Raw genomic sequence first — 26,860 nt, 5'->3', positions numbered from 1 at the left:
TTTGTGACAGGGCCAATGAAAACGGACCTTAACGCGGCAATAATTAAATTAAGCTATAGGCCAATTTAGTAGAAATGAAAAACATGGGCAAAAAATTTTTTTTTTCACAGGTGCTAACTTCAACCCTTCCTCTACCTACCTGTAAAAATTTGGGTCTCTACGAAGCTTTAAACAGGTCAAGCGCGGACGTTGAAGAAACTCACCGAACGTTCATTTTTTACAATGAAATTTACTGTCTACGTGAGGGGAAATTCCCTGGGAATTTCCCTATTATTGTTAATTATTTTTAACAAATAAAAGATGACAACTTGTACAGGACTATTTCATCAGCCCAGTACTTACAATCATCAAGAGGAGCCAGGTATATTATAGCTCCACTTCTTAATAAACATAATTTAGCAACAGAAATAGATTAGAAAGAGCAGCTATCTAGCTAGCTAGCTTGGCGTAGATCCACTCTTGTTTCTTTAGATGTACGTATCCCGTGCCACTTGTCTTCATAAACACTCCATAACAACCTACAGATAAGTAGTAAGTTAAGATAGACACAATATCAATGTCACTTACATTCTAGCCAATAGACAAGCGTTTCTCAGGCCTCCGACACTTACCACCACCTGGGGGAACCATCAATATAAATGTTATACGACAATTCCACGCAGTTTCCTGGGCCCTCCATGATGTGATCACCCATCCCATCAGGCCTGTTACTACTAAGCACAATGGCAGTGATACCAGTACTAAATTAAAGGAGGAAAGCTTCTTATAAGGCTACTAATAAGTTGGATCAAGCCTTAGATCGATACGGATGAATACTAAGTGAAAGACTACCTATAATAGATCACTTAGGCTTCCTTTAAGCTGTATGAAGGACAGAGACACTTTCTGTAGGCTCCATACAAGTGAGGGATCTTTTATAAGACTGATACATTACACAGATAATAAGTACAAGCTTATAACAAGACATGAGAGCTTACCATTTGAGCGACGGGAGTCCTTGTCTCTTTATTTCTTCGAAGATCCTTCCTAGGTGCCAAGCAATCCAGCTACATAGCTATACTAGCTAGCTAGAGAGTCCTAGAACGCCTAGCCTTCATCTAACTAACTTGTCTTATCCAGAACATCTTTTACTAAGCTTTATGAGTATACGGAAGTGCCCGGAAGCCAATAATTGAACTTCAATTATCATGACGTTTGAGCGTCATTTACTCAAGAGGGCGTTGCAATACCTTTGTAGCGTTCCCTCGAACATATCTCCGGAAAGAAAGTAGCTAGGAGGTCGATCTTGGTATCATTTTGAAGCTTAAAGGACGCCCTATCAGATTCAACAATAAAAACTGATTCGAAAATGCCCGCGTTAAGGTCTGTTTTCATTGGCCCTGTCACATTTGTTATTGTCACACATTAATGTTAATTTGACAATGAACGGTAACTTCCACTAAATGTGAGATCAACAACGCTTCGACAAAATGACAACACATGTGTTCAAATAACAATCTACCATTATAATAACAAATATTAATAGTTAGATAAACTATATTAATAGTTAAATAAACTATGATTTGTCGTTATAACAATAATTGCAGGAAATTGACAAACGTTTTGTCAAGATAACATTTTGTGCCGGTAGCAAACTGTCACAATAACAAAAGTGTTTTTGCAGTGTAGCGTTTTCTAACCTTGTAGAACAGAGATAGGACTCATATTTATATAATATAGAGACTGCAGACATTAATATCTTTTTAATAAGAAGTTGAAGAACCTGCATGTGAATGGTGCGTTATAATTATGTCTTTGTTATAGATCAAGAGCTATATAATTATATAATTATAATAAATTATAGACTTAATTATACAGGTAGACATAAGCCATAGCATAGCTAAGTACTTGAGATGACTATAGGATTGTCTCTTAATCTGTTTGCCACTTTTCTACAACGTGCTTGCAACATGTAACGGTAAATAACAACGGTACAGTAAATTGTAACGCTTTTAATGTGATGGTGTCAAAACGGAAACGTTATGAAACGTACTACTGGTGTACTACGTAAACGGAACGGGTACTTTATATTGTAGGATCACGATAAAATCCGTGCCGTACGTCCATCACAGACAGACAGATGACTATATTATTATAATAGAGACTCGCTTCACTCGGCCCTATATAAAGCGCCTCATACTCAGGTGCAGGACTGGGACTATAGGCCTGTACCAAAATTAGGAATAATTTTTTGAATAATAGGCAGTTTTTTACAATGTGAATAATAAATCACTGTGAAAATATATTATCCCACATTTTTACGTATCAATCGTTATTCCAATCATTTTTATGTTGAAACCACATTTTGTGTGCTAATAAAAGTTTGTTATTAGCTGCTGAAATTAAATCCCATTAATTATTTATGGTGCTATATATAATTTGTAATAAAATTATTATATACGTGTTTTATATCATTGCTGTGAATGTTGAATAATTTGAATGAAAGCACCGCAGGTGCTGATGCCTTGGTGGAGATGCCAAAGCTACATAACATAAAGCTACTAATAGCTTTTTTATACTGATGAACATTTTGCTGCATGCAAACTCAAATCGACCATGATTGTTGTTAAAAACGATCGATGCCAAAAGTTAAAGTCTAAAATTAGTGGCTGCCATCAGCAGAGCCTTACAGCTCTCCTCCTCACTCTTGCAGCTACCAATAGCTATAGCGCAGAGCTAACTACAATAAGTAGAGTAGTGTAACACTCGGTATACTACGTGCTCTTCTGAAAAGGCTGCAATGGCATTCCGAGTAAGCAAAACTCGAAAACGAAGCATTATTTTGCAAATTCACGAATTAAAATCCAAGTAAACATAACCAGAGGCCTATAGAAACTCTTACTTGCACTTGATTCATCCTTGAGCAGCTGTAGCAGTCTACACACACGCACACACACACACACACACACAAACACACACACTACCGTATACCTCGCTTGCTCATGCGCACTGAGGCATAATAATAGGATTAATTTGAATGAAAGCATCGCAGGTGCTGATGCCTCGGTGGAGATGCCAAAGCTACATAACATAAAGCTTATACACGTAGTACGGTATACATGATGAATTATTTGCATGCTGCATGCAAACTCAAAGAGTGGGTAATGATCGACCATGATTGTTGTTAAAAAACGATCGATGCCAAAGTTCAAGTCTAAAATTAATGGATGCCATTATCAGAGCTTTCTTCTCACTCTTGCAGCTACCATGGAATAGCTAGCGTTCTGGTGCAGAGCTAACTACTAAGTAGAGTAGCAATTATACTCGGTACACAAGTTTGGCTACGTGCTTCTCCGAAAAAGCTGCAATGGCATTCCAAGTAATCAAAACCAGGCATAACTCGAGAACGAAGCATTATTTTGCAAATCCACGAATAAAAATCCAAGAAAACATGACTAGAAGCGTATAGAAACTCTTACTTGCACTTCAGTGATCCTTGAGCAGCTGTAGCAGTCTATACACACACATGCTGACACACAAACACACTACCGTATATACCTCGCTTAGGTGGATGAAGTAAATAATAGGCTGATAAAGTGCGAATATGAATAATAGGTGAAAAAATTTGAATATTTGGCACAGGCCTAACTGAAACCAACATTAAAAATTATTCAAATCACAATAAGTATTTGAAACCGGGCGACAACCCAACTTCCCCCAGTTAAGAAGTTTATAAGAGGTTGCTGCTATAATATACTGTATAATTATCATAAAATTATTTATGATGAAATGAAACAATGCATGCATGCATGGTATCCATTATTAGTAAAGTCTCACCCACTAATTAATCAGTGGGGTGGTCCTTTTTGTCACATTGTTTGATTCACCACTATTTTAGTCGGTGACGGGCTAACTCCACTGGGACTAGCAGTCGAAGAGGGGAAGATGAACACTATCAAGTACCTGATCTCAGAGTGCAATGTGGCTGTCAATGGTAAGTTAGTAGATGTTAGCTAATACAATATCAATGTGCTGAAGTACAGGTTATGTGTTACTTGTATGTATACAGAATAAAGTAAATTCTTCTTCTGTTTGCGTCAGTGGCAGATCCTTTAGGGGCTTGAGCACCAGTTTGATGACGAGCCTATAAAGGATAGAATTTATAGAGGTAGCTATAGCTCTATCATTGCATGCATGCACTGGATAGCATAATTATAGCTCAGCTAATTAATACTGTGCGTATGAACAATTATTGATGAGTCATGCAGGAAACATTATCGTGATTTGCTGCAGAATAGCAAAAAACAGATGGCCTTTTTTTAGTAAAGTATTTTAGCGACTTTTTAGTATGCAGATAAAAGTTAGTTAATAATTATAGCTATACAACTAAGATACAAAGAAGACAGTGTGTCAGCTTTCACGCTAAAATTAAGGAGTCTGCTTCCCTGCATGGCCCTGCTACGAAGTGTATACCATAGCGGGTAATTTTCGCTGGTGCAAATTTTCGTATGAACGTTCTGCCCAATTAAATGTCACTACACCTCAGGAGAACGTATTGCGTTAATTTGATGATGCTCTATACAATACGAAATATATACCACCATAGGAAAATATTGGTATAATTATAGTTACCGTACCCTCGCGAAAATAAGCCCATCTTGAATAAACACCCATCCCCACTTTTGCTTCGAAGTTCTTGCACGAGGGTATTTTTACTCGATTATAAGCCCACCCAGAATAAGAAGTTGAGCATGCGCAGTAGCTGAATGCCACATGTTCACTATTAATTTTAGTGAAGAAAGGAAGTTTTAGGTAGTAGCTAGTAAAACTATACTCTTTGCTGGACCACACTGTTAAAAATGATGTGTTCTGGAACACACTTTTGGGATGTTGCTATGACACTTTAAATTTGACACCCCTAAAGGTGTTTTGTAACACATAGACTGTTGTGTGTTGCTGAACACATTGGCAAGTGTGTTATCTAGCACATGCATAAGTGCCTTTAAGCACACTAATAATGGTAAATGTGTTGTCTAGCACATGCATACAGTGCCTTCAAGCACACTAATAATGGTAAATGTGTTGTCTAGCACATGCATACAGTGCATGTGCACCTCGTAACTTGGTTATTTTCAGGACGGTAAGATTACTTCTATAGTGTAGTTGCTCTATGTTATTTAGCTTGGTGCTATTGCAATTTCAACAAAATGTACAAGTCATTTAACACAAATTAAAAACACATCTTTACAACGAACGACTATTTAAATGTTATACGGATTATTACAACACATTATTGTTAATGACAGCACATCACATGTTTCCTTTTTGACGAAAGAGCGCACAGCAGCAGTAGCACATTTTGATTGAAGTCATCTTGTATTCTTGTCCTAAATAATAAATACAATTATGTCTGGTAAGCATATCTATTACACTCCACGTACCTGGATACTTTTCTGCACATTTATAGCAGTTAGTATGTCCCAGAGAATAGTCACTTCTGTACCCAAACCAGTGCTCAAGTCAAAAATGAGGTCAAGTTCTGGGCTGAGTTGTGAGAAAGGCTATATAATTATATAATTTATATGATCATATCACACATAGTATTTCACCAGCTTACCACATGAATGGCCTTTGGAAGCTCCATGAAGTGCTGCAGTAGTGTATATTCTTCAGGAAAGCTAAATACTCAGTGCAGTTAGTATAGAGCTAAATTTTGTTCTTCTCCAGTTCTTGAGTCTTTTGTTGATTTTAATTAAAGCACACTACATGTGCTTCTAGCCTCAATGCGCATGCGCACACAGAAACCTTGGTCTGGACTTAGCCACTTAGCTCTAGTATATATAGCATGCATGTAGAGATTCTACATGCATTGCAGGCTTCTATATACTATAGCCATACTTTTAGGACCTGGATTTCTGGGTTTGCAAAGTATAAAGCTTCCTTTGAGAGTGATAGCAAGTTGTTTCCCGCATTTGCAGCATTTCAACTCTTATTTCACTTGCACATACTTAGCACTCTTGGTGATCTAACTGTACTAAGTGGAACATAAATATTAATTCTGGTATCTGAAAAGTAAAAAGACCTTCTTAATATCTTATATATCGTGTGCTACTTTACACCACTGTATGGATGTCAGTGTGTTCAGTAACACACCATTCTGTTGTGTCACCCAAGTGTGTTTTATTACACTCCAAGTGTGTTGTTGAGCACGACAAACACACCAGTGTGTTCATTAACACACCACTGACATTTACCTACTAAAATTAGTGTGCTACGTAACACCCCATTTTTAACAGTGCAAGATCAGACATATAACTTTCTCTGTATGGATCTGTTTGCCCCTGAAGATGTATATGCAGGGAACAAGCAGTCCTATATGCTGAGAAATGAAAACACAAAGTCCAAGAAAGTCGTCACACAGGCTAATTTTGCAGGTTACCTTGCCTTGGTTTTCTGAAACAAAGTACCTGATAGCTGCTCTGTAGGAGTATGACCTACCATCCTAGAAGTTTCTGCTACATTTGACGTCAACAAGCATCCACTTCTTCATGTTGATTCTCTTGCCATGCTTTGATCATAATATACTCATGCATTAGTTTATAAAATTGTTGTAGTCAATGAAATGTTCATACTATATGTGATAGTACTTAGGAAAAGGGCCCTTAACGCGGCAATAATTAAATTAAGCTATAGGCCAATAATTATTTAGTAGAAATGAAAAACATAGGCAAAAAAAATTTTTTTTCACAGGTGCTACCTTAAACCCTTCCTCTACCTACCTGTAAAAATTTGGGTCTCTACGAAGCTTTAAACAGGTCAAGTGCGGACGTTGAAGAAACTCACCGAACGTTCATTTTTTACAATGAAATTTACTGGCTACGTGAGGGGAAATTCCCAGGGAATTTCCCTATTATTGTTAATTATTTTTAACAAATAAAAGATGACAACTTGTACAGGACTATTTCATCAGCCCAGTACTTACAATCATCAAGAGGAGCCAGGTATATTATAGCTCCACTTCTTAACAAACATAATTTAGCAACAGAAATAGATTAGAAAGAGCAGCTATCTAGCTAGCTAGCTTGGCGCAGATCCACTCTTGTTTCTTTAGATGTACGTATCCCGTGCCACTTGTCCTCATAAACACTCCATAACAACCTACAGATAAGTAGTAAGTTAAGATAGACACAATATCAATGTCACTTACATTCTAGCCAATAGACTAGCGTTTCTCAGGCCTCCGACACTTACCACCACCTGGGGGAACCATCAATATAAATGTTATACGACAATTCCACGCAGTTTCCTGGGCCCTCCATGATGTGATCACCCATCCCATCAGGCCTGTTACTACTAAGCACAATGGCAGTGATACCAGTACTAAATTAAAGGAGGAAAGCTTCTTATAAGGCTACTAATAAGTTGGATCAAGCCTTAGATAGATATGGACGAATACTAAGTGAAACACTACCTATAATAGATCACTTAGGCTTCCTTTAAGTTGTATGAAGGACAGAGACACTTCTGTAGGCTCCATACAAGTGAGGGATCTTTTATAAGACTGATACATTACACAGATAATAAGTACAAGCTTATAACAAGACATGAGAGCTTACCATTCGAGCGACAGGAGTCTTTGTCTCTTTATTTCTTCGAAGATCCTTCCTAGGTGCCAAGCAATCCAGTTACATAGCTATACTAGCTAGCTAGAGAGTCCTAGAACGCCTAGCCTTCATCTAACTAACTTGTCTTCTCCAGAACATCTTTTACGAAGCTTTATGAGTATACGGAAGTGCCCGGAAAGCAATAATTGAACTTCAATTATTCATGACGTTTGAGCGTCATTTACTCAAGAGGGCGTTGCAATACCTTCGTAGCGTTCCCTCGAACATATCTCCGGAAAGAAAGTAGCTAGGAGGTCGATCTTGGTATCATTTTGAAGCTTAAAGGACGCTCTATCCGATTCAACAATAAAAACTGATTTGAAAATGCCCGCGTTAAGGGCCCTTTTCCTAAGTACTATCACATAATTATGTATTAAAAATGAAAATACAATAAATTAATAAAGAATAATAATTATTGTCATAGAGCAAAGTGTAAACCTCGATTTGAGGCCGCGGGTGGGCGTATATTCGAATGAAAACTCGTCGTTCGCGATTAAACGCCCAGTCCCCTAATAAGCCTAGAAAAAGGGTGGGTGTATTTTCGTGAGGGTACGGTATATGCAATTGCAAGTTATAGCTCCAAATTAATAATACCACGTGAAAGATTAAAAAAATAATGACGGCAACAGTAGTGATAATTGTTTGCACGCTGTGTGTGCACGTTGTAGGTACAAGCACATGCACATTGAGCGGGTCTTTCACGTGGTATTAGTAATATCCTGCCTCGAGGTACGCTTTGTGCAGTATACTGTCGAAGTAGCCTACACAGGCTCTCCTTTTCTGTTCTTTATCTAAATCGTTCAATCTATAATTATTACTAGAATATTTTGCTGGTGAAAAACCTTTGCGAATGAAAGCACCGAGGGTGCTGATGCGAGGTGCCAAAGCTACATAACATTCCTACTACATGAATTATTGATGAACAATCTTGCATTGAATTTACTGCATGCAGGCAGAATCCAGAATCACAGAGAAACTCAAAGAGTGGGTAATGATCGGCCATGATTGTTGTTAAAACGATCAATGTCAAAAGTTCAAGCCAAGGATAATAGTAGTCTCATGGATCAGCCCCCTCCTGAGAAGGGGTCTGAGCACTCTTGTCTTGAGGTAATTTCACAGTGAAATGTGCCAGACCAATGGAATGTAATCAATTCCTGACCTAACTCCCCCGCGTATTTGTTTATATTGTACAAAGCATCAAGCGCAGGCATCTCTCTATCTCTGAAGAAGGTGCTTCAATCTAATTACATGTATGTCTTTTGCCTGTGGTGCTAACTCTCTGTGCCCAAGGACCCCTGCTTGGCTTGCTTATGCTTCTTAGCAGCGTCTATGTATGAAGCGTTTACCATGCGTACTAGGCATAACTCAGGGACGAAGCAAATCCAAGTAAACATGACTAGAAGCCTATAGAAACTCTTACTTGCACTTTATTCATCCTTGAGCAGCTGTAGCAGTCTACACAGACACACACAGACACACAAACACACTACCGTATACCACGCTTGCGCATGTGCACCAAGGCATAATGAGCCCAAGCAGCAAAACTTTGACCCTTTGCGATCTAACTATTGCGTTCTGGTAAGGATCGTGTGTATTTACTAGTAATAATTTTAGATTTTGCGATTTTATTATTGCGAATTGATCAACTCGCGAAGTTCACATATAATTATGTTTGTTCAACGGAAGGAATGGAGGAATAATTATAGAATAGAGGTATAGAGTTAGCAAAAAGGAGAGCATGTATATAACTATTATATCGGGAAGTCGTGTGAGGGTAGAAGGACGGTAGAAGAGTGAAAATGAGTGTGGGTATGCAGTGCTAGAGATGTTCTACCAGTCTATATTGTGTGTTTAGATTCTATCCATACAATATATAATATATTTTTCTTGTGTCTTAGATCTAAACTAATAGCTTAGTCATCATTTTGCTTCTTTGCTAAAGCTAGCTATCATAGCATGATAATTATGCTAGCCTCCTTCACCGGCCCCCTTCCCTGATGTGTAGTGCTGCAGCTGGATATTAGCCATTGCTCCTGTACAGAGAAGTAGACGTTCTAAATAATAATTATGTGTAGATCTATACATATTAAAATTCTCATATTAAACAGGTTATAGTGTCATTGTCGACGAGCTGATGATGGCAGCACCAAGTTCTCTATAGCTCACACTCTTCACTTGATCCACCATAATATTATTAATGATGAAACTATAATATAGTCTACCTATCTTGCCAAACATGAACAAGACTGATATAAAATAGGGCCCAAACAAAAATATATGACCTTAACAAGCTTGACAAAACTTTATACCTCTTCCCTTGTTGTTCAGTCTTCAGAATAATTTTTTCCATAAGCTTCAGAGAAGAGAGAAGCTCAGCTAAGAGCCATTCCCAATAATGATAAAACGGGAACTGGCTTCTATAGTACACGATATAGTACACGAATATAAATGTCTCGAAAGTGAACGAGAATATCCATTCTTCAGAATCTGACGAACGACTGACATGCGCAGACAACTAGTACCAGGTCTAGTTATTCGCCTAACCGTTATAAAAGCGAAAACTCGGCCTGGGATCGAGGCTAGGGTCTGGATTACTAGTTACAAGTGATTTAAATGTATTCATAAGATATGAAGAAAAAGGTGTCTGTATTTTGAGCTGGGAAAGGTTAACTGTCATGTTGAAAGGTCTACTCCCTCTGGCCCTGTTTGTGAGACTCTCTGATTGTTGTGTTCTGATTCTCTTCATGGCTCGTGTGTTCTGGCTCTCTGACTGGCTACGTTATGCTGTGAGACAGAGCTCCTTAATTCCTATAAACAGCTCACAGAAGCAACAGCTACAACAAAACTGATTTAGAACCTTGGATCTGCTTTATTCAATTCATGTGAATGTGTTTCAGACATCTCCCAATATACAGTATCGAACAAAAAACAATTGTTTTATCTCTATTATTATTCTACATGTGTATTTGATGACATTATAACTCGTCAATGTGTGGTTTCTATGGTTAAAGTTACTGTAATTAAATCTTAAAACATGGGCGTAGGCGTATAATGTAGCACGACGCTTGGCTTTACGCATTCGTTATTGCCCTTGTGGTCACGGCTCAGTGAGTTTTGTTGTAGTACTCGCAATTTCTTTGATGTACATCGTATAGAAGTGATGCAAGACAATAATAAGTAAATCATAATACAATTATAATTACCTACACTATAATTATGCATTACACAACACGTGAATGTATAATTATAAGATATCTTTGAATACCGTATAGCGTGTAATTTTCGTGGGGCAAAATAGTTGTGGTTTTCGTGATTGGAGGTCTGACCACGAATATTTTACCCACGAATGAAGCGACCATGCCTACCTTTACCTGCAGTGCAGGCAGCTACCACAAAAATATTACCCACGAAATGTCTCAATATTGCTGAACCACGAATATTTTGTCCCCCGAAAATTACCCGCTATACGGTAACCAAAACTTGTATGAATGAATCAGGTTAATATTATTATAGAGTACTGCATATACATGTACTTTCAGCTAGGTGCTCAATGATTATTCCATTACAGATGTTCTTCTACTTGCCTGCAAGTATGGGGTTACCAAAATCGTGAAATATCTTTTGAATGACGTTGTTGGCTGTGATCCTAATATCAAAGATGACGATGGACACACACCACTCTTTCTTGCAGGGAACAAGGAAATCATTCTACTCTTGTTGCAACACGGAGCTACTGCCGAAGATGTGTATACCAATCATCGTAAAGCTCTTGGTAAATTGTTTTCAAAGGATCCTCTGAAAAACCCAGTGAAAATGTTTGTTATCGGTCACGGTGGAGAAGGAAAGAGCACTCTCATTGAAGCAATGGAACACGAGCCAACAGCACGCACATATCTAGTCAACATCTTCGTCTCTCCTAAAGAAGTCGATGGAGTCAGCCAGAAAACAGCCGGAATCATCCCTCGATTATTCAAGAGCCGTGTCTTTGGAGATGTGTTGGTCTATGACTTTGCTGGTCAAGAGGTCTACTACAGCAGTCACGCTGCCATTATCAAGAATACAGTCGATACGTGTCCACCTGTTTTTGTCATGGTAATCGGTCTCCAGAATAACGACACCATCACAGCAACTTCCGTCTCCTATTGGTTGGGAATTGTTGCCAACCAGTGTGCCAATATGGAGGGCAAAGCACCACTCATTGTGGTAGGTAGTCATGCTGATCTCGTGACAAGCACACAAGCGGAGCAAAAGAAGAAAATTATAGTACGAGCCATTCAAAAGTTTTCGATGTTTGATCTTGCTGGATTTGTTTCAATGGATTGTCGCTTTTCAAGTTCTGATGGCATGACGAGTTTTAGGCATATTGTTGAAACTAGCTGTGCTTCCATTCGAGAGCGGTTGTCTGTGAGCCTCAATGCTCATATGTTTCTTGTCCACCTTCTTGACAAGTACTCGGGTGAGATTGCTGTAACCCTGGAAGAAGTTCAAGGGAAAATGAAGGATCGAGTTTCTAGAAAAGATGAAAAAGTTCTTTCTTTCGTGCCTACCAGCTGCATTCCACGACTTGTTGAGATCTGTGTTCAACTCAGTGACAAAGGTCATATTCTTTTCCTTTGCAATGCTTCCTTCCCAGAAAAGAGCTTTATTGTAATTGACAAATCGAAACTCTTGGCTGAAGTAAATGGCACCATTTTAGCTCCCGAAGATTTCACACAGCATTGTGAGCTTTCCACAAGTACTGGGGTTGTTCTAAAATCAGATCTCGCTAAACACTTCCCCAATTTCAACATTGACATGCTCATTGGATACTTGTTTCATCTCGAGCTAGCCGTTCCCATTGAAGACAAAATAGTGCTCAGTCTTATCGACCAGCATCTTCCTGCAACGTCTGTGTCCGTCTCTGGAGGCGTCATCTTCTGTCCAGCACTGATCCGATTGGTAGCTTCCAGCGAACCAATGGCTACCACTATTAATTTCCAGTACAGTTTCAACTGGTCCCTGGCCTGTGCACACAATGACCATTTTTTCAACCCTCGATTTCTTCACGTTCTTCTCCTTCGACTGTCTCTGTCGCTTGGTCTTGCTCCAGTGGTGGACACTGACAATCCTGCCTTGCAAGGTCAATGCTCGGTCTGGAAGACTGGTGTGTGTTGGGTCACTGAGGATGGAATTAGAGTCCGTGTTGAGGTGATGGAGATGAAGAGTGTCACTATTCAACTACAAGCACCTAAGGTCTCGTTAGATGTACTCGATGTACGATCCACTATTATCAACAAAGTGGTTGAAGCTGCTTGTGAGTTTTGCCCCAACATAGACACGGACGAACGGTTGTTACCTTCCACTGACATCGCTGGTGCTCCATTGTTTGGTATGAAATCTGTTGCTAAAAGCATTTCTTGTCAGAAGGAATTTGTTAAATCTACCACCAGCACACAAGTTGTACCCGTGGGTGAGCTGCTGCAATCTGAGGTGTACGCTGATCTCCGTGAAAATATTCTACAAGCTCTATGCAACGAAGGTGACCCAGCACACGATGAGAAACTCTCTGATGGACTGCTCTCAGCTCTTTCATCTTGTTGGAGCAAGAATCGTGAACTATCAGACATCGTTTGTTCAGTTGTTTCTAGGGCTGCTAAGAGCACGCATGCAATGAGCGGCAGTCTAGAGCATGCCCTGAGAGTGTGGAGGGACAGTGGTGACGGCACTTGCAGAGCATTGAGACTGATTCTGGATCCACTCAGTGTTTTCTCTGGGAAGAACCCTCTCGTAAGTCATGGAAACTAATTCTATGTGCATGTCTTATAATTATGTAATAAACTTTTTGGATTTTGTACAAAAAAATGACAAAAATTAATCGTATTTTTCCAGACCCATAAACTTTTGTCTCATGATTATAGGTTTTGGCTGGTGTTGCTCCTACGTTCTTTTGTGAAAACATGTTGCCACAGCAACCTGATGAGTCGACTGAACTGTCACCCAGTCCAAGCACACGTGAGTACACTAAACCCATTTGCCGCTTATACCCGTCTGAAAGTTACTTTTAATAATTATCGATCATTAATTGATTAAGGCTATATATAATTATAATGTTATTTTAGTTTAATTGTCTGATATTGCATCAACGACTGTATTTTCCGATTCTCCTATTAGACGAAGCCACACAGACGACTATTGAGGAGAGGAATGAAGTCAGACAACCGTCGAGCCTTGGTAAGATGTCGTTAAATTCATTTAACAATGTGTAATAGTTATAATTATGTTTAGGGTATAACATATTTTGTCAGTTCTCTAATACTGAATCTGACCTTAAAAACTTCACCAAAATAATATAAATTTATATACATGCACATGTACTGCCATGTAATTGTATTAATTGTAGGTAGAAATAGAGACTGGAGTGAACAGGATATAAACGCATATATGCACCTCTATAATTATAGGACCAGCTGCTAATCGAGTCACACTTCAAGATCTAGTGAGCAGATACAGTCTGACTGACGAGCAGCTCAATAGTGAAATAGGGAACTCCGATATTCCCTACCTGGCCGAATATTTTGATGGTGTAAAGATATATTCGAGTGCAATGGGACTGACTCCTGCAGAACAGGCCGATGTGAATAGGTTGTACTGTAATGAAGGAACACAAGTAGCCATGACTGAATGTTTGATTCTCTGGAAAAGACACGATCCTTTCGCAGCAACTCACAAAGCTCTACTGGAGTTGTTACTGGGACTGAGAAAAGACAAGATAGCTGATGATATCTGTCAGCACTTGACTCAATGTGAGTATAATCAAGATTAATTTTAGTGATGTCCAAACATGCATGCATTAGTCTCTTGTGTTGGGTGCATGCTATAGACTGTACTAGTGTATGACAGTGTAGTATAATAATATTAAACTAATGCTGATTGTCTTCATAATATATTGTACAGGAGGTATCACTGTCCGATGACATTGTCACGTGTGGAGAGGTGTACAGGAACACTTGCTCAAGTATAACTCTCTGTAGAATGTTTGATACTCACAATTCATTTAGTTTGCAAATAGCATTAATAATTATAGAATAATTATAGTATTTTTATTGTATTTATTGTGTCTCATTAAAATCGAGTTTTATATTTTCTAAGCATGCACTTGGTATTTATAATCAATACACAATTTTTATAGTATTTGAATTTAACAATTGACATTATGATCAAAGTGATGGTTGACAAAGAAACCAAAGTAATAAATGAACACGCGTATAATTATTAGATTGAGGTTGGAAAGCAAGTCAGACTTAACTAGTACTGACATGTCAGTGCATGGAACCTCTATAATAAAGAAAACTCCGGTCCAATAAAGCTTATAGGGACAATGCAGTACCTCTCGATGTTTCAATACATAATTATTGCTAGTCTGGACAGGTGTAAAAATAATGTATTACTGAAAAAGTTACGCTTTACGTATTATAGCTAGCTTATGGTCATTCTCATCCCTATAATTATATATAATTATAATTATATACTAATTATTGCCGTCATAATTATTATGATTAGGGCTTCGCAAATTATATCAATAATTATGAGCATAATTTTTTGATATAGGGAGATTTCTATAATTATATACTAATTATTGCCGTCATAATTATTATGATTTTAGGGCTTCGCAAATTATATCAATAATTATGAGCATAATTTTTTGATATAGGGAGACTTCTATAATTATAGGAACTAGCATAATTTGACCCTCATGATCAGAGTCTGGTCGACCTATATAATTATAATCTCACATCTTACTATTAGTTATTACAAGATATGTGCTGTATATAAGCACTATAGCCACTAGGCATGGCATGCATGGAGGAGTACTTTATCTTTCAGCACTAATTAATTATAGAGGACTTTCTGTATAATGTGGTCCCGGCCGATTTATAACAATGTTGAAATAGAGATAATGAGGCTGGGAAAGAGGCTATACCTCAGGTAATGCTATATCATGCAGTATACAACTACAAATAGATTTTTGATGTCTTTATAAATTATTAAGCCCAGAACATTGTAGCCTCAATCCCAGGCCGAGTTTCGCTCTTGTAATGATTATAATAGGTGAACAACTATAGGGATCGAGGCTATAATTATTCTGTTTTGTTTTAAAGATCCCGATATAATTATTACCACTGCATGTTAGATCGAATCCACAATTGGCCAGGCACACGTTAATTAATAGCACAGGCATAATTATGATAATAAGTACGAATGGTTCAATATAGCTACAAAATGATAATTTCAAAATCATCACTGATATAATTGACAGACTGAACACCACCGCTACGTAGTAAAATTTGAAAGAGAATAATAAGAAAAAGAAAATATATCATCAGGCTGACAGCCTTGGGGCTCCCCCTTCTCCTTGTAGCACACTATTTGCACAGTATTATTGTTAAAGTTCTGTATTGGCAGTATAATTATTATATGTAGTGACAATCCGTCCTGACAACTCATTCCCGTGCATGGTTGTCCATTGCATAAAGACCTGCTTACGATGATTTGTATAACAACTATTATATCTGTAGAATACTAGCCATGGGCATTTAAAAATTTTAACTTATCAGCTACTAACTAGCTTGTTCATGTCTGAGTATAATTATGCACAACTGAAATTGATATATCAGCATCATCCATACAGTCAGATCGAGTATGCATAACTTCTATTTCCCATGATAATGCTGAGTGGTACATTATACATTATTTTATTTTCTCGCAAACCTGTTATGCAAATAGCAGTTAGGCTTATTACAGGAAACCCATTATCCGAATAGCCGCGGTTATGATTTCATATGTAGTACCGCCCACCGCGGAACCAAAATCTAATTAATTTTAAATTACTTTCATTATCAGCTCCTAGCAAAGAAAGATGCGTAGCTAAGAAGCAGTAGCAGTTTTCTGCAGGCAACTTTGTTGCAAACTAGTCTAGAATACACAGCCAAAAATCCACGAGAACGTTTCAGGCCAGTGGGGAAAATCAGCTGAATACAGGCCGGAATACGGGCCTGTATGCAGATGTAATCGCCCACGTCCTGCTTACATCCTGGAACCACAGGCCCGTTACAGCATGTACATCCTGTCCTGAATACAGCCCGTAAATAACGGACCTGTTTCAGCCTGTACCACCCACGTCCTGCTTACAGCCTGTGCAGCTAGTGTATGCGCATGCGCAGAGAGAAAGTTGCTTAGCTACCAAATCCACCAAGAGACTGAAAAGGTGCTTCAGTTTGATCTTCTCCTTCAGTTGCAGCTTTAAAGGATGGATGGAGTAATTATATTATTTATGGAGCTGACTGCCAAGGCCAGCTAGCAAGAAAAAGAGAGAGAGAGGAAGTAAGTAGAGGAGCTAGTATAGTAGGTCTAATTAATTAATACTCACTTCTGTCCATTTATCAGCTGCTAGATGTCTCTGTAATTCTTCTCTCACTGTCTCTAGGAGTCCAGCTCTATAGGCTACAAGGTGTGCTTATGTGGTCATGTATAAATAATTATGTTGACGGAGTTATTTCGTATTGCAGATCTGGTTGACTCTGACGCAGGTTGTTGACTTCTAATACAATGTTATAAGTGAGTGTTCAGCTGGTTTTTAAAATGTTGGTCCATATGCTGCTTATGTATAGGAATACACATCTAAAAAGAAGAATATGCACCTCTACAACGGCTACTAAATAGGTGAGTACGAGGTATATAAAATGCGTATACCTATGATATTATCTACAGTTGTCTGTGTCATCATTACTTTACGAGCTCAAGATTCAGGTTCTATTATTGACTCCCTTACTCGAACTCGTTTACGTACGTATGCACACACATATGTACCTGTGTCTATGTCATCATTACTGTACTGATTGAGCTCGAGATTGAGGTTCCTATTCACACTACTTGAGAATGTGAGCCAATTAATAATTATTTAACTCACTTTAAACTCGTGTACTGATGCACACATACAGATGTACATATATAAATTGGAATGCTCATGCCATCAATGATTTCAACCCATCATGACCAGAAGGTATTTTACAATAATAATTATTGTCGTTTACATTGGTTGGTCTAATTACAGCATCGTGGACACACCTATATCGTGGACACACCTATATCGTGGACACACCTATATCGTGGACACACCTATACTTTAGAATTTGGCAGGTAAGCAATCATTCATAATAATTATAAAAACTTTGTTTGTGTTTTGCTTTAGTTAAGTTACTGGCTCTGGACATGGCTGGTCTGTGACAGTACAAACAGTCGAACAAAAAAGGTATAAATGGTAGACTATAATTATTCACTATATACACACAGTGACAGAGGACATGGCTGGAGTACGAACAGTCGAACAACACATTATAATGATAAGAAACATTTTCTTTGCAACCATTATTCACGTGTCTTCTTTATACACACAGTGACAGAGGACATGGCTGGTCTGTGGACAGTACGAACAGTCGAACAACACATTATAATGGTAAGACATTATTTTCTTTGCAACCATTATTCACGTGTCTTCTTTATACACACAGTGACACACTCGAGCAGCACAAGCACTAGAAGAAACATTCTTATTAGTGTTGTAAACTGTCGAACTGTCTGGCTATGTTTGTTTCTTAAAAATGTTAACACTTTGTGGAATTATTCATGCCAAACTCAGCTTTTAACTGTATAAAAGCAAACCAGAACTAACTGAGAACACAGGGCTGCTTACAGGCCGTGCTCAGACTGCTTACAGCCCGTTCCACGGCTGATTACATGCTGAAATCCACAGGCTGCTAAGCAGTATCTAACCAAACAAGGATCATTTCACAAGTAAGCTCTGTGTGTGTATAGCGATCATCATTTTCCTAGTCTAGCCTTTAGAAGCCTTTTGAGCTGATTTAATATGCTTGTCCACCTACCTAGATAGCCTCTGAGTGTATGAAATAATTATACTGAAAGAATAGTTTAGTTAGTTTAGAGCCTGTTTTTTTAGTGTAGTCTACAAGGTTTGATATTCAAATTATTTTATCTTTTTCAGCATTTGCCTCTAGCAAAGAAAGATGCATAACTTGGAAACAGTGACAGTTTTCTTTATTCAACTTCGTAGCAAAGTAGTCTACAGTAGTTACTGTGTCAGGATTTCCTGGTTTCTAACGGAAAAGTCAAGCAGCCAAGGCCAGAGCGAGGGATCTCTTCAGAGGTAAGCTTTGTGTGCGTATTATAGCAAGCATTATGTAGCTAGTATAAGCCTTCATAAGCCTCTGAGCTGATTTAATATGCTTCTGCACTTGCCTAGATAGCGTATGAGTGTGTAAAGTATACTTGTGTAGAAGCTGAGTTAGTTTAGAGCCTGTTTTTAGAGTGTAGTGTACAGTGTTTGATATTCAATTATTATTCTTTTCAGTGTGGCAAAGAAAGGTGCACCCCTTAGTAACAGTAACAGTTCTCTTCAAGCTACCTTGTAGCTAGTTACTCTGTCAGGACCTCCAATCTGAACAGTCAACCAGCCAAGGACAGAGCGAGATTTTACTTCAGAGGTAAGCTTTGTGTGCGTATGATTATAGCGATGCTGTTTTTAGCTTGTACATGGTGTTCTTAGCTGATAATACGCTTACCTACGTAGCTTGTAAAGTGTACTGGCTCCAGCAGTGTGTTGAAGCCGAGTTTAAAATACAGAAGCCTATATGTACGCTCAGCAGTGTTGCAATGTAAAGGGGTCATCATTGATTTGTCTAGCTATCTGTTGGTCTCATCCACAATGTATTCTGTTATCAGCTGTGATGAATGCTGGAATTTTGTCTTGAATCGGAGATCGGAAAGTTTGGGCCAACAGATTGGTTGAGATGGTGGGAGTCCATAGTCAGGCCAGGAGTGGAACTGCTTACAGTAAGTGGTGTGCGTGTGTGTGTGTGTGTGTGTGTGCATATTAATTTTATGTGCGTGCGTGTGTGTGTGTCTGTATGCGTGCCCGCGCGGGTGTGTGTGTATCTGTGTCTGTTATGTGTGCCCGCGCGGGTGTATGTGTGTGTATGTGTATCTGTGCACACGCACGTGCTTATGTGTATCTCTGTGTGTGTGTGTGTGTGTGTGTGCCCCCTGTGGCCCGACACAGGAAGAGCACGACAGGAGATTGTCAGAGGTACTCTGTAAATTGCAAGAAGCAGGCCTCACCATGTGTAAAATGGTACTTAATATTATCAGTGCTCTGCCAAAAGTTATGCCTAGGCTTGTGTGAAGTTCCTGCTTGCTTCCAATTGGGGTTGGCTTGTGTAAAGTTCCTGCTTGCTTCCAATTGGGGTTGGCTTGTGTGAAGTTCCTGTTTGCTTCCAAGGTTACAATTCAATTAGGCTCACTACTCAATTAGGTGTACATATACAGAGGTTGATTGCATAATAATGTCTGACCTTTTCAGGGGAAAGAAAGAAAAGGCTTGTTGGGCTTATGAGTGTACTGTTTATGAGTGAGTGTACTGCCTACTTGTGTAAGGACATTTTCTTCCCAACATAATAGGCTTGTTGGTTGTGTTATGCTCCCCAGCTAGGATTAGGTCACAATTTAGTCATTAGTTGGCTTGTGTGTTTGCCTGTGATATGCATTGTAATTCTGTGCCCAAAGTTAAATCTTTTTATGAACTCCTAGTTTGTTGTAGGATCACAATTACTTTATATGTGCCTATGAGTTCCATTGCATGTAAGTTTGCTTGTGGGACCTATACATAATTATGTCTAAGGTTGCATGATTCATAATTATTTTGCACCCTTGTATGAGATGTACTGTACTTTGTGTATGGCCATTCTCAATAGGTTTGTTGGCTTGTGAGTTAGTGCTGTGTTACATGTACATTCCTAATTTTTAGTGTGCTGTCTATTATAGCATTTCAATTATAATTATGTGGCTGAATGTTATTATTCAATTTAGTGTGTGTATTGATTGCATGATAATCTTTTGATCTTTTAGGCACCACCCCAAACAAAGGTACATTTAAAATTCAATTTCTTTATGGCTGGCTTGTTGGCTGGTGTTTGTCTCTGAGGAGGTTATGTTCTACTGTGTGTAAGAACAATTGCTAACTGTGACTACTATCCAGGATACCTAGGAGTACCTCATCCCCTGTGTACAGAGGCCTCTTAGTCATTGTTGTACCATAGAATTAATTGTAATTGTATTTATTATAATGTATGTTCACTTTTGAGATTGATATTGAAATACAAATTTCACATGAAAATTTCAGCAAATTTTTGATTGCTAACCTATGGTGATCGGACTCAGTACGGCTTCTGTTGACCTTCGAGAGAAGCCTTGCAAAGCTGTGGAGCTCTGGAAGGTTGTAGCTCACCACAAATTAATTAAGAGTAGAGTAATGTGCGGTTGACGCTTCAAAGCATCAACCGCGGCTATTCGGATATGGCACAGGTCAATTAAGCCATAGTATGGCTGAAGTTACCTAAAGCCCATGCACCCTCCACCTAGTAACCTGAAACGGTCCCTTTTATATAACACTGTTAAAACAGATTCAGTGGTAGGCAGAAAATGTTTTCATGCGTCTGGAGCATTCCACACCCACCACAAGTAGTTGAAACTAGTTGTCCTCTAAAAGAAGTGATGTGTACACCAAAAGGAATGCAACAAATCAGTTGTTACACAACTCACTCGTGCACACATTGGATATATTGGCTCAGTAGTGCCTTTGCCCTCGAGGCCTGTGGCCCTTGGGCCTAAGTCACTACTGAGCCAATAATTATATCCCATGCATGTGGCACTCCTGCATGTGTCACAACTATAATGTGGAAAGAAAAGGGACCGTTTGATAGATCCTTGTAGTAAAACCTCAGTGAGGTTCTAGGAAAGCTATAGACAGTGACAATATATCAATGCTTATGGCCTTGTAGAGTGAGAGGGCAGTGACTGGGATCATAGCTAGATAACGAGCTACCTCAAGCTAGAAAATAATAGAGCCTGAAAGGCCTGAGGAAGAAGCTCTTGTGATGGACCAACTTCTTGGATCTGGTAAGTCTAGAGTAGCATCTGTAGTCTTGATAGCTTCAGTATAACTGTATTTAGGCTAGTTAGTACAGCAGTGGACATCATGAGCCACCATTGAACTTGTATACCTGAGGTGAAGAAAACATTTCCCGGGAAAAGGACGTCTGCTGATACGACCTCGCAGATAACTTTCTGCAGATCTTGATTGAACTATGATTATAATTATGTCGCCGTGAGAACATTGAGAACACGTCTTTAGCCACTCTGTGCCTTCATACAAATAATTATTGTTTGTGTACATAATTGTGAATGTTTGTAAACAATTGCTAATTAGTGGGGTGGTCAGTTGCTAGGTAACGAAGATGGTGTCAAGATACCTCTGGGGTCTGCGCTACCTGTTAAAAGTCATTTCAATGTATGGTTCATGATAATTACTATAATTATGAATTTTTAGAAAATTGTTTTTGTTTTAATTAAAACGGGGAAAGGGTTAAAGGCTCAATACAATGATAGCCAAAATTAATGATTTAGCAATAATTATGCAATATGTGACAGGCTCTAGGAAAACCGGACTTTTCGCGCAGATAGTCAATTTATGATAACTACATGAGGTGATAGGGCGTTACTAGAGCTACAGAATGACACCTTTCTCACCTCCATAGCGTTTTGCGATCCCAAGTTATGGCCTCGTCAGAGGCGATCTCTTGGTTACTTACATTTCGAGAAATAGCCTCTAGAAAATGTCATTGAAATTGAATGGTTTCCGCCTACGTTTGCATGCGTGAATATGTCATTAAATTCCGCCTACGTTTGTATGCGTGAGCATGCGCAATACTTAGTAGGCCATGTGCTGAAATCCATTTTATTTATGAGAGAACTGACTGCTAAGAGAAAGACTTCTTGGTCCCCTACGAAGAGACTCTCAAGAAATAACTTCAGGTAAGGATAATCTTAGGTGTCTAGAGCGTTAGAATTTACTCGCAAGTCATAGCGCTAGGTTGTAAGACAGCCACGTAGGGTTTTAAGCTTTTTAACACCCTGTCTACTACTCGCAGGTTATTATTCTGTTAATGTGTGGCTCTTAGAAGAACCGGGGTATGAGGGTAACACAGATGTCTAGCTGGGAGAAGAGTCCAGAGTACAGCTCCTCTTGTTGTGACCAAGTTGGCCACACTGTCCACAGCGTCTGGGCCTCTTGGCAGGGGGTGGATGGCTGGGAGAGGAGGGACCTGGTGGCTCTGGAGATGGCTGTCGACTGTCTGGCCGTGGAGCAGATGGCTCTGGACACGTAATGTCTTGATCAGCGACAGGGCAGAACTCTCGGATCTTATCATAGAGGTACCACTGCCGCTGAAGTGACAGACCCTTGGGTACAATCTCTGAAGGCATCTCATCCTGATCCAGCTCAACACCATCCTTCAGAATGTTGTGCTCCTTCCCCACAGAGTCGCTGTGCTTCTTGGTGGCAACAACACCTGGCTTACTGGACATCACATGGAAATGATGAGTGACCTTGATCTCTGGGAGTTTCTTAAAGATTGGTGCAAAGAAACTTGCCCAGTCGTACATCGGAACCACAACTCCACCATTGCTATCCACTACAAGCTGGGCTTTGTTGCAAGTGGCCGACCCCTCCACAACCTGTAAGTATAACAACAGTGTACAGTCAACCTGTAAGTGTATTGTGCAGTTTACTGGCTTACTATTTATACGAGCTAAATGGGGCTTTTGTAAACTGACTAATAATTGACCGCTACCATAACAATCTATAACTGCAATGTGTCTATAACTGCAATGTGTACAATTGGCTAAGTTCTATGTTTTTGGGAGCCTATCTACACGTAGGTGCTATAAAAATAGCTCTTTGTACGATTTAATTTTAGTGGCTTGATTGAACTTAATTATTTAAAATCCTTTACATACCACAATTTCTTTATCTTGTGTAGCTACCTATAATCTGATTTTTATGTACAAACCTCAGCGATGGCCTGAAGGCTTCCGATTACTGTCCTTCGGTACAGTCTCTTGACGAGCCCAAAGCACCAGTCCGGAAAAAATTTGGTGTGTCCAACTACCAGAAATGAGAGAGTGATGTGAGAGTGGCGGTTGGTCATCGAGCGCCATAGCAGGTACTGAACCATTGTGTTGTTTTTGTTCTGTCCAGAACAATTATCGGCATGCAAATACACTGTCTTCTCGCCTGTAAATAGGATAATTTATTTTGGTTTGTGTCCCTTCATCACATAAAAATTATTGGATGGTGTGTATTGATTGGGATGTGTGTGTTGAATCTCACCTAGGCCATGATGCTCAAAGTAGTAGTGAAGCTGGCTAACCACAACGTTTGCCCCCTTGCCACAGTTTCCCGCCTCATCACAGAGGAAATTGACTTGGCGGGGAATTGCCTCACAGCACACCCCAAACAAAGAGCACTTCCGAGGTACTAAAAAGTAAATGGGGCCTGGTTGCAGGGGATTGCTGGGATAGTGTACCTGTGAAACCATAAAAAAACAGTCATTTTTAGCAAGATACTAGTGATACACACTATACATTATTATGCACGTATTATTATGTTTATGTCTATTATTACAGATCCCTACCTGTTGAGCGTAATCGAAAGAGTAATGACTCTCGATATCCAAAGAGTTCGGAGGAGTGTTTGAAGACAGCGGCGGTGGGGTGAATTCTCCGTCTTGCTCAAAGTGTGAGCGGATAGTCACTCTGCACTGGTCGCATACAGTCTTGTAGTATGATCTCTCCTTCTGAACTTTGTCCAGATGCTCCATGTAGGCTGTCAGGGTCGCACTCTTCTCGGCAAGTGGCGTGTTGACTGCACGAGAGAGTGCTGTGCTGTTCTGCTGGCAGGTCCAGCACAGATCAGTCATAGGCTTCGTCACAACCAGGTAGGGAAGTAGCTGTCTCCACAGTTTGCAAAATGTAGAGTAGCCCATTGCAATGTCCCTCACCGCCTCCATCTGCCCCTTGTACAGTTTCCATACTGACCTCTTTGAGGTGCTTGAGGGTAGCAACCTGATGTCAGTCTTTCGGAACCCAGGGACTCTACCGGGTAGGACGAGAGCATTCTGGGCAGCATAGTTCAGCACAAAGGTGATCATTAGTTTTTGGCACTCGTATGACAAAGTGTTAGCTGGTAGTCGGTGCTTGTTGCCGTGTATCCGTGTGTACAGTCCATTTTCCTCGTAACTCGCATTGAGAGTACTGAGCCGGTATTTCCCTAAAATTGTGTCATGCGTCAGTTAGTAATGAGTGCGTACAGATTTCTTTATGTGTACTCATGTAAGCGTACCTGTATTATTTTTAGCGGGAGTACACATTCATACACAAAAATACGCTGTTCGTGTTTGCGTGTGGATTTGGATGTGTACTCGCGGCTAAAAATAAATGCACAATACCTATCAAAAAATACATACGCAAATACACACAAGTATTTTTAGTGCGTGTGTTATGTATGTGTATTTTAATTTACAGGTACTAAACGTACCTACAAAATGGATAAATCTGAAAAACCGAGTACACACGGGTTTCCCCTGGTGGACATAACTGCTGTAGCTGTTCTTCCTCCCTGCCGCTACGTGTCGAGATTCAACCACCACACCATCGCTACGATTAGTGCAGGCCGAAATTTGCCCCAAAAGAGCCATGTCGAGTTCGTCGTGTGAAAGTTCATTGCAGGCCATTCTCATCTTTGTTATGTGAGTAACAGTGAATTGTTTCGAGCAGGGGCTACCATTAGCAAGTTTGCATCCACAGGTGTCACGCACAAAACTTGTTACCTCCTCGTCTTCAATCACAGAGAGCTCCATTGGACCGAGAGCACTTGAGGGGTTACCAGTGGTGCGTGAAGAGATCCGTACAAGCGCTGCTTCCAATGGATCTGTTTCATGTCTAATGTCGCCATCATCGTCATCGTCATCACCTAAACAAAGGCAAGAATTGTTAAAAGTTAAAGCCTAAAATTGTTATTTCTTACCTTGCAGCGAGAGGATGGGCTCGTCAAACTCAAACCTAGAGTCAGTATCCCCCATGTCTTCAGTCCCTACATTGTAGCATTTTGTATTACATTTTATTTCCATTGCTTTATTGTTCTGTTTCATTTTGATTACTGTGTTGTTTTATACGTACCATCGGTTTCTCTCTCCTCGAGGTCTAGCCATTCTGAGATGACATCACCCAGGGATTCTTGGTCTTCTTGAGGTAACCTCAATATGTCGTTAATAGCCTTAGCCGTTTTAGAAGCGTTGCCTGAGCTCATGCTGTTCATACTAAGTGTAGCTAGTATGATTGCAGCTGCAGCATGCGCAATTGAGATACGCCCTTGCGCAAGGGAAAATCCCGTTACGTGTGACGTCACGTAAAGTTAAAATTATTCAAGAAAGATGCGTGTTGAGTGGCCGTCTTTACACTGCTCGCCTGCTCTTATGGTAAGCAAGTACAGCTTAAAACTTCACTAGTAGGTGCACGAAGCTTTGAACTAACTGTATATACAATAAAAACTGTTTTGATGATTTTTGGCTGTTATTCTATTTTGGTCTATAGCTCAATAGTGCTGCTTGTGCGAATAGTCCGGTTTTCCTAGAGCCTGTCACATATTATGTTATGTTACATGTGCAGTCAGGATTATACTCTGATCTTCAGCTAGCTACCCATGCACTGAGCAGCCTCATAGTAGTTTTACGTAATTTTCGTCTTTTCTGATGAACTATAATTATAGATGCATGTATACTGTATTAATTATCATAAAACCAAAATATTGTCTTGTTGGTTACGTTAGCTGATTATCATTGCTTGATTATGTGCATTCGTATCGAGCTAGGGACTCAGGGTGCTGAAACACCCCCTATAAGCTTGGGAACTATTAGTAATCAAGTTTGTACAATAATAATTATTATAGCTTGATCTTGATAAGGCCTGGTATGCAATTTGTGTATTATCGTAGTAATAATTATAACAAGAGTGTACGGAAACCCATGTGGTGGTTAGAGAGGATGGACGTTCTGATGCTCAAAATTCTATTACACATGTAAAGTCTATATACATGCATCTATAGGCATTGAGTGTTTGTTGGCAATTCTTAGATATAATTATGAGCAGAAGAAAAGTCTCGAGTAACAAGCGATTTGACTAGATTTTGGTTCCGCGGTGGGCGGTATGAAGTCATAACCGCGGCTATTCGGTTAATTGGGACTGTGCAGGTTGACCTCGAATCTAATGAC

At 39.5% G+C, this 26,860-nt stretch overlaps 2 protein-coding genes and 6 long non-coding RNA genes across 14 annotated transcripts in view; 4 read left to right on the top strand and 4 right to left on the bottom strand.

Moving 5' to 3' along the window:
* LOC135338456 (uncharacterized) overlaps positions 1-26,860 on the top strand; it is a 55,175-nt gene that overhangs the window by 13,070 nt on the left and 15,245 nt on the right. Inside the window, exons 5-10 of one of the 2 annotated variants that reach the window (XM_064534592.1) lie at positions 3,878-3,973; positions 11,212-13,409; positions 13,541-13,634; positions 13,794-13,853; positions 14,084-14,425; positions 14,577-14,831. In XM_064534592.1, the coding sequence (XP_064390662.1) occupies positions 3,878-3,973; positions 11,212-13,409; positions 13,541-13,634; positions 13,794-13,853; positions 14,084-14,425; positions 14,577-14,578 (2,792 nt within the window). In that variant the 3' untranslated portion in view covers positions 14,579-14,831. Of the gene's footprint in view, positions 1-3,877; positions 3,974-11,211; positions 13,410-13,540; positions 13,635-13,793; positions 13,854-14,083; positions 14,426-14,576; positions 14,832-26,860 lie in introns of those variants that run through there. The other variant, XM_064534593.1, reaches the window with a different exon arrangement.
* LOC135338608 (uncharacterized) lies at positions 4-1,327 on the bottom strand. Its single transcript, XR_010395642.1, has 3 exons — positions 978-1,327; positions 568-617; positions 4-518 (listed from the first exon to the last, which is right to left on the bottom strand). It is a non-coding gene; the product is annotated as an uncharacterized LOC135338608 (long non-coding RNA).
* LOC135338577 (uncharacterized) lies at positions 5,147-6,241 on the bottom strand. The gene is made up of 3 exons (XR_010395609.1): positions 5,597-6,241; positions 5,421-5,523; positions 5,147-5,366 (listed from the first exon to the last, which is right to left on the bottom strand). It is a non-coding gene; the product is annotated as an uncharacterized LOC135338577 (long non-coding RNA).
* On the bottom strand, positions 6,914-7,786 carry LOC135338593 (uncharacterized). The gene is made up of 3 exons (XR_010395626.1): positions 7,596-7,786; positions 7,187-7,236; positions 6,914-7,137 (listed from the first exon to the last, which is right to left on the bottom strand). It is a non-coding gene; the product is annotated as an uncharacterized LOC135338593 (long non-coding RNA).
* On the top strand, positions 16,607-18,317 carry LOC135338614 (uncharacterized). Its single transcript, XR_010395650.1, has 9 exons — positions 16,607-17,003; positions 17,067-17,130; positions 17,189-17,237; positions 17,291-17,560; positions 17,621-17,682; positions 17,734-17,819; positions 17,872-17,940; positions 18,077-18,135; positions 18,191-18,317. It is a non-coding gene; the product is annotated as an uncharacterized LOC135338614 (long non-coding RNA).
* Positions 18,458-20,292, top strand: LOC135338541 (uncharacterized). 4 transcript variants are annotated; one of them, XR_010395538.1, is made up of 5 exons: positions 18,595-18,843; positions 19,048-19,180; positions 19,419-19,529; positions 19,756-19,827; positions 19,869-19,883. It is a non-coding gene; the product is annotated as an uncharacterized LOC135338541 (long non-coding RNA). The 4 variants fall into 4 exon arrangements; XR_010395537.1 differs by lacking the exons at positions 19,756-19,827; positions 19,869-19,883 and adding an exon at positions 18,458-18,473 and having other exon boundaries at positions 18,682-18,843; positions 19,419-19,578; XR_010395539.1 differs by lacking the exons at positions 19,756-19,827; positions 19,869-19,883 and adding an exon at positions 20,056-20,292 and having other exon boundaries at positions 18,601-18,843.
* On the top strand, positions 22,431-25,783 carry LOC135338573 (uncharacterized). Of its 3 annotated transcripts, XR_010395602.1 has the most exons (9): positions 22,431-22,565; positions 22,682-23,299; positions 23,608-23,755; positions 23,988-24,066; positions 24,219-24,330; positions 24,404-24,529; positions 24,617-24,734; positions 25,116-25,339; positions 25,441-25,783. It is a non-coding gene; the product is annotated as an uncharacterized LOC135338573 (long non-coding RNA). The 3 variants fall into 3 exon arrangements; XR_010395603.1 differs by having other exon boundaries at positions 24,219-24,529; positions 24,617-24,693; XR_010395604.1 differs by lacking the exon at positions 23,988-24,066 and having other exon boundaries at positions 24,219-24,529.
* On the bottom strand, positions 22,743-25,903 carry LOC135338467 (uncharacterized). The gene is made up of 7 exons (XM_064534609.1): positions 25,770-25,903; positions 25,618-25,683; positions 25,129-25,563; positions 24,227-24,861; positions 23,923-24,118; positions 23,603-23,826; positions 22,743-23,267 (listed from the first exon to the last, which is right to left on the bottom strand). The coding sequence occupies exons 1-7, from the start codon at positions 25,897-25,899 to the stop codon at positions 22,743-22,745; spliced, it is 2,211 nt and encodes a 736-aa protein (XP_064390679.1). The 5' UTR covers positions 25,900-25,903.

Source organism: Halichondria panicea, chromosome 7, assembly GCF_963675165.1.
Source record: "Halichondria panicea chromosome 7, odHalPani1.1, whole genome shotgun sequence".
In the NCBI taxonomy this organism is placed as follows: Eukaryota; Metazoa; Porifera; class Demospongiae; order Suberitida; family Halichondriidae; genus Halichondria; species Halichondria panicea.
The sequence above is the reverse complement of the archived record's forward strand: the minus strand, read 5'-3'. Positions and strand labels throughout refer to the sequence as shown.